General features: G+C 52.0%; 1 protein-coding gene across 1 annotated transcript; it reads right to left on the bottom strand.

The window, feature by feature from the left end:
- Positions 1-2,637: 2,637 nt before the first annotated feature.
- On the bottom strand, positions 2,638-6,830 carry FAM187B (family with sequence similarity 187, member B). The gene is made up of 2 exons (XM_005862657.2): positions 6,101-6,830; positions 2,638-3,185 (listed from the first exon to the last, which is right to left on the bottom strand). The coding sequence occupies exons 1-2, from the start codon at positions 6,823-6,825 to the stop codon at positions 2,798-2,800; spliced, it is 1,113 nt and encodes a 370-aa protein (XP_005862719.1). The 5' UTR covers positions 6,826-6,830; the 3' UTR covers positions 2,638-2,797.
- Positions 6,831-7,234: the final 404 nt, after the last annotated feature.

Raw genomic sequence — 7,234 nt, 5'->3', positions numbered from 1 at the left:
AGTGCCACACCCCAATGCCTGGCCCAGCAAGCTCCTGAGGGGAGATTAGAAGCCACTGGTGCCTACAGGAACCATCCATGTAACTGCTGAAGCTGCAAGAGCCTTCAGGGTAGGCTGAGGGGTATGAGTGGGTGTATTAGTTGCCTATTGCTGCTTAACAAATTGATACACATTTGGGAGCTTAAAGCAATACATATTCATGATTCCTCAGTTTCTGTGTGTCAGGAATCCTCTGCTCCCAAGGAGCTCCTAAGGCTGCAGTCAAGGTGTTGGTCAGGCTATATTCTCATTTGGAGACTGACTGGAAAACAACCTGCCTCTGCTCTCATTCAGGTGGGGTACAGAGTTTATTTCTTTGTAGCTCTGTGACTGGGACCTGGCTTTTTGCTGACTGTCACCCTCAGGTTCTAGAGGCCACTTGCAGCCCCTAGAGCAGCGGTTCTCAACCTGTGGGTCACGACCCCTTTGGCAGTCGAACGACCCTTTCACAGGGGTCGCCTAAGACCATCCTGCATATCAGATATTTACATTACGATTCATAACAGTAGCAACATTACAGTTATGAAGTAGCAACGAAAATAATTTTATGGTTGGGTCACAACATGAGGAACTGTATTTAAAGGGCCAGAAGGTTGAGAACCACTGCCCTAGAGGCTGCCCTTAGCTCCCTGCCATGTGGGCTTCCTTAGCATGCTGCTGACGCCATCAGACTAGCCAGCCTGTCTAGCTCCAGTTGGCTAAAACAAAAGCTTATGTGGTATAACCCAATCAAGAGAGTGACATCCCAATACCTTCACCATATTCTATAACAGGGGTGGGGAATGTCCGGCCCCATATAAGGCCCATGAAATAATTTGGTCTGGCCCTGCCAAGGCATTAGGGGTGAGTTAACTAAATGTTTGATCAAATATAGCAGGCTAATTTTTAAGTTGGTAATTTTGTACAGCCTGAGAATCTATATATATAAAAGCCTAAGCGACTGAATGACCCAACAACCAAACGACTGGTTGACGAGTCGCTATGATGTGCACTGACCACCAGGGGGCAGACACTCAATGCAGGAGCTGCCCCCTGGTGGTCAGTGCACTCCCACAGCAGAAGCGCCACTTAGCGAGCTTACCGAGCGGTAGCAGCAGGGGCAGTGGTGCTGGGATGAGTGGAATGGCATGGGCTCTTCCGCAGTCACCTACTGCTTCATGCACTACTACATCCCTCAGGGGATGTCGGACTGGTGGGGATTGGGCTGAAACTAGCAGTCCGACATTCCCCAAGGGGTCCTGGGTTATGAGAGGGCACAGGCCAGGCTGAGGGACCCTACCAGTGCACGAATCCATGCACTGGGCCTCTGGTGGTGTTATAAATATCCAAATGGCCCTCAGCAGAAAAAAGGTTCCCCACCCCTGTCCTATAGGTTAGAAGTGTCACAGATGTCCATACTGAAGGGGAGGGAATCACACTAAGGTGGGGACTCTGGGAGATGGAAATCATTAGTGCCACCTTAAGGTTCGTGTGCCACAGTGGGCACCAGCAGCTTTGGGTGTGGATTATGTGACCTTCAGTCATAGGCCTGGGCATCAGACCAGGCTTGGCTCTGGCTGCTTCACCTCTAGCCACTAAATACTAGGGGCTGCTGGGAGCTGGTAGGGGAGGGAGCTCAGATGTTGTCTTTCACTCCCATCACTGGCCCCTTCCCAACCGCAGCCTCATGGGTGGCTGTGAGGACATAATGTTTTTGAAGGGTTTGAGTTTTGACCACACCAGGAAGTCCACAAATATTTACTATTATTATCATTGTTGTTCTCTGCCTCTGGTTCCCACTGGACCCCCTTTAAGTCTCCATGAACATCCCCCATTCTACAAGACCCCTTGGTCTCTGGGCACCACGTGAAACCTTACGTGTTTTGGCAAAAGTGCCTGATATGTGAGGGGTGAGCTCTGCCCTCTCCTCAGTGACAGAAATCCTGTGCTGGAAGCTTCAGATCTGTTCTGTAGTTGCTTCACAATGAACTATCAGGGCAATGAATTTCACAGGCATTAATATTTTATTGCTCACTCTTTCACTCTGCCAAGCAGTGTATATAATTTCTGGAATAGTTAGTCCCAGTGATTTCTGTGGGCTGCCTGGACCGGGCCTGGTTCCTTGTCCTGGTGGAGGGACCTGTCTCCATTTGGGGTCTGAAGGGGCTCTCTCCACTGCAAGAAAGGAAAGGTGGTGTGTGTCCCACTGTCCCAGGCCACCCCTGTGGCAGCACCTTCTGACTTGGAGAGATATAGCGAAGCTGAAAGGCCATAGGCACAGTGGGGGCAGGGTGGGGCAAGAACAGGCAAGGAAAGGCAGGACCAGTGCAGATCTGGGGGGACTGAGGTTACCACTCCCCTCCCTGTCTTAGTCCTTGTCCTTAGGAGAGTGCAGTGAGTGAGGCGGTTACAGTTTACCAACCCCAGACATTCCTCCCCCAATGGCCTCATTCCACCCCTCCTTTTTCCCTTGTGAGGAATATAGGGCTTGAGCCAGGCAACCTGGGTTTGAACTGGAGCCCCCACCCCCCTCTTCCAATTACTAGCCAGGTAGCCTTCTTGTCTCAGTTTCTCATCTGTGAAATGGGGATTGCTAATGAGTTAACAGCAGAACCTGGAGCAGGGAAGAGTGCAGTCACTCTTAGCTGTGGCCACGGGTATTTGGCCCTTATGCCTTCGGAGTGTGGTGTGGGGCAGGCACAGGGCAGAGGCTGGGGAAAGGACAGTTGAGGTGACGAAGGCACAGGAGGCCAGGTCTCCTGAGCACTGCAGGCTCACTTTATTTCACCAGAAGCACCTGTTTTCTTCTTTTACTCCGTAAAGGGCAGAAGAGCTTGAGCAGCATCCCGAGCAGGCTCAGCATGGTGCCCACCAGCAGCAGCTTCAGGCCCTTGAGGAGGGAATAGCTGGTCTTCCCCTTCCAGGTCTCTCCTGCCTCTTGCTGTTGTCTAGCTTTCTCTCTCTGCAGAACCTCCATCGTATCCACATGGGGCCTGGGGTTGAATCGAGCCACGAGCTCCTGGTGCACAAAGCACTTGTAAATGGCTGGCCGGAAGACCTGCAGCCGCCTGCCCCCAGTGGCGGGGTCCAGGACGGTGCTCAGGTCCTGGCCGGAGAGCTGGCCCTGCCAGGTCAGGGACTTGCTGTTGGCTTCCCAGATGATGGGCCTGCAGAAGAGGACAAGGTCAGCGGCAGCCCCCAGGGAGGAAAGGACAAATGTCCGAGGGAGGTGGAGACAGCAGCACCTCCCCGGGGAACAGCAGACAGCACCCCCTCTGAGGAGCGCTATTGAGCAGGGAGCAAGGGGAGGGTGGGGGCAGGACGGCTGAGAGTTTTTGGAGCCCTACCCCTTACTGAGTGGGCGACTTGGCCAAAGGCTCCAGCTGTCTGAGCTTACATTTCCCCAATCTGACCCTGGGGGGTAGTAATTGTACCCACCTCAGAGTTTATTCAGAGGTATTAGCGATAGTGCTTGCTGGTCTAAGTGATTTGTGGCCCCTGTACCTGCTTGGCTTTGTCTCCTCCACTCTCCCCTCTCCTCTGCCCCAGCCACACTGGCCTCCTTGATGTTTCTGACATGCTGGACAGGGTCCTGCCTCGGGCCTTTGCCCTCAGTGCTCCCTCTGCCTGGAACGCTCCCTCAGCGCTCTTGGCTCCCTCACATACCTTCTCAGAGACGCCTTCCCTAACCTCCTTATTTGAAATTTTCACCTCACCGACTCCCATTCCCCCCTCACTGTCCTTATCACCACCTTAAATACTGAATATTTTATTCATGTGATCGATTATCGCTCCATGAGGGCAGGAATCTTTTTCAGTTTTGTTTTGCGCTGCATCCCAGGTACCTAGAACAGTGCTTGGTTTATAAACACACTCAGTGGTAACTGAATAGCATTGTAAGTGAATAATTTGGAAAGCAAATAAGCGATCAGGCATAAAATGCACCCATTGTGTGAGGAACAGAGGGGACACTTAGCAGGGCCAATAATCACACAAGCAGTAACATCTATCAGTGTGGAGCGGTTTGTCAGACACTGTTGTGTCTTCCCAGTCATCTGTCCCCTTAGACATTACAATGAACCCATGAGGCCAGGGCCAGCAAGACCTCTGTACTGAGTTGGATAGTGAGGTTTTAATCAGACCTCAGAATGTGACCTTATTTGGAAATAGGGTCATTGCAGATGTAATTAGTTAAGACGAGGTCAGACTGCAGTACAGTGGGTCCTAAATCCAATATGACTCATGTCCTTAAAAGAAAAGAAGTGGTCTGGCCTTAGCTCAGCGGTTCCTTCTAGTCAAGCCTTTGCCAACCACTCTTGCTAGTGAGGGTGGTTTGAGACCTGTGGGCACCCTCCAGCCTTTTTCTAAAAAAAAAGAAAAAAGAAAAAGAAAGAAAGAAAAGGAGAAGAGCCACAGAGACACAGGCACACGGGACTAACACCAAGTGATGACAGAGGCAGAGATTGAAGTGATGCAGCTATAAACCAGGGAAGGCCCAGGATGCCAGCCACCACCAGGAGACAGGAAGAAGCAAGGATTCTACCAACATCTCAGAGAGCACAAGGCTCTGCTGACCCCTTGATTCTGGACGTCTAGCCTTCAGAATTGTGAGAGATTAAATTGCTGTTGGTTTAAGCCACCCAGTTTGTGATACTTTGTAATGGCAGACCTAGCAAACTAACACAACCCCTATTCTACAAACAGGGAAACAGGTCTAAAGAGACACCAGAGGCCAGAGTCACATGGCTGGAAAATGGCAGAGCTGGGACCAGAACCCAGGCCTAGCTGAGCCCAGAGCTTGAGATAAAAACCTCACACAAAGTGCCACTCCACTTGGCTCCCTAAAGACACAGGCAATTCTTGAAGCCTCTCTTGCCTCTTCCCTCAAGTTCCCAATGACTGGCACTTGGGAAATCCTTGTCTGGCAAAGGACATGGAGTAGGTGTCCCAGTCTAGATGGGAGGAGGGATTCATAGTGCACTTTCCTGCACTTATGAACTGTAGTATTTTTTAGGGAGTAGGTATTGCTTTTATACTTAAAGGGGGAGGAAGGAGGAAGGGAGACAAAATGACAGGAGCAGGAGAAAAAAGAGAGAAATAGAAGTCACAATGGAATAAACAAGAAAGAGAAAACCAGATGGAGGTGGTGAGGCCAGATTCCACAGAGCCCATAGCTGCAGAGGCCCCAAGAGATGGCTCTCCCCTTGCAAGAGAGGGGCTGCCACTGGGGTGAGTGGGGAAGGAGGGCAAGGGGACCTCCTGGTGTGTGTGAGATTAAGGGTCTGCACTGCCACTTGCCACCACAAATCTCCTTGAGCAAGGACTGCATCCCTTCCAGCTGCAGTTCCCCACCTATCAATGGACTTCCTTGGAGTCCACAGCTCCTGGGGCCAGGGTGGAGGGATGGGAGAGGGTGTGGTTTGTGAAGAGAGTTTGCCCAAGGCCCATCCCCAGTGAAACCAGGAGTGGTTGTAGTTCTTATTACTGGGGTAGGGGCAGGCAGGTTGGGGTAGAGAAGGAAAATGGAGAGATTTCCCAGGGGCTCCAGGCAGGAAGACAAGAACGTGAGTGTGAGCTGCAGGAGGCAGCCCCTGAAGGGCATGCCTAGGGCACTGTCCTGTCCTCTGGAGCCTGCTGACCCTCCCAGATGAGTCAGAGGCCTCAGAGCCCCACAGCTTCCCAGGCTTCCCCCAGTACAGCCCCTCCACTGGCCTGGGCTTCTCCCATCCCCACCCTGACCACTCTGGGCTGCATTGCTGCTGGGCCGGTGGCTTCCTGAGGGCAGGAACTCTGAAGACGACCATGTCCACAGCACTGTCCAGCACAGGGCCAGGCACAGTCAGCCAAGCCCTCCCTGAGTGTTAGATGCTCTTCTGGCTGTGTGAAGCAATAGTGTATGGGCACCAGGGGGTTCTTACCAAAGGAACATCTGAAGAAGCCAGTGCAGAGACTGTGGGGCTGACCCATGTAGGGAACCCGCCCCCTCCCCGCCCACTTCTCTGCATGGATTAACCATGAAGGTTCCCAGACTGAGAGAGCCTGGCTAGGGGCCAAGGGCAGGGCTGGTGTGCACTTCCATTACCTATAGATGGATCCTAAGAAGCAGGTGAGCCATGCAGATCCTGACTCCTCACTGAGCTCGAAGTTGTCAAAAGCAATGTCAAAAGCAATGTTCTTCGTATTTGATGTTTCACACTGGACATGGCAGGCTTCTATCTGCATCTCAGGTCGCATGCGGCTGGACCACAGCCTAGCATTTCCCAGGTAGAGCAAGCAGGGGACGGAGTTCCCCAGAGGCTCCTGGATGTAGCAATACCCCAGGCGTTTGTGCTCACCGGGCTCGCCACAGCGGTTACAGTCCTGCCAGGGCTCCCAGTGGGTGAAGATGATCTCCTTGCTGCCCAGACTCAGGGTCTCATTCTGCAAAGGCTTCTGGCCCAGGTCTCTGTGTGTAATGTGCAGGGTGCTAATGTCCTGGAAGTCAATCTCATACTGCACCACTTGGATGTCTTTCTTGTCCCGACAGCTGTATAAACCCGTCTGGGATGGCAATGGACTTCTAATGAGAATGCTGCCTTCAGACATTGCTTCTATGTTTGAAACACTGAGGGGGTGGATGGACCAGTTGGTCCCATCTTGTAGGAAGTAGTAGTACCACTGTGCCCCAGAGGCGTTGCAGTACAGAGAGACATCATTGTTGGAAAGTAGGGCTCGTTGGCATCGCTTGCTATGGGGACAGCTGATGGGAACATAGAAACCCAGCAGTGGGACAGCAAAGCTGAGCAGCAGCCACGGGGTGGTCATCATGGTGGACTGGGACTGTGGCAGTGGGCCGGGCACCACCCTGGACATTGTGAGGTCACTCATGAAGCTCAGGCTTCAACCCTGGGCAGCAGAATGAACTGGAGTACACCCCATGGGTGTGTAAGGTCACAATCCCTATTTGTTTTGTGACAAATGAACAACCCTATTTAATTTCTCTCCCAAGCCCTCCACTTTGCTTGGGTAGGAGAAAGCTTAATTTGTCTATTCAGGATTTTCACTACCACCCCCGTGCTTTGGCATTAAAGTATCACATGTAAACACTCAACACGTTTTCCCTGAACACCTACTATGTTCTGGGCATACTTCTTAGTACTGGTGATGGAGAGATGAATAAATCCTCTGGTTACCATTCTGACCTCCTACCTCTCCAGCCCTCCAGCCATGTTGGCCT

The sequence above is a fragment of the Myotis brandtii genome, unplaced genomic scaffold (genome assembly GCF_000412655.1).
Source record: "Myotis brandtii unplaced genomic scaffold, ASM41265v1 scaffold165, whole genome shotgun sequence".
NCBI lineage: Eukaryota > Metazoa > Chordata > Mammalia > Chiroptera > Vespertilionidae > Myotis > Myotis brandtii.
Note: the sequence above shows the minus strand (reverse complement) of the source record. Positions and strands in the feature narration are given on the sequence as shown.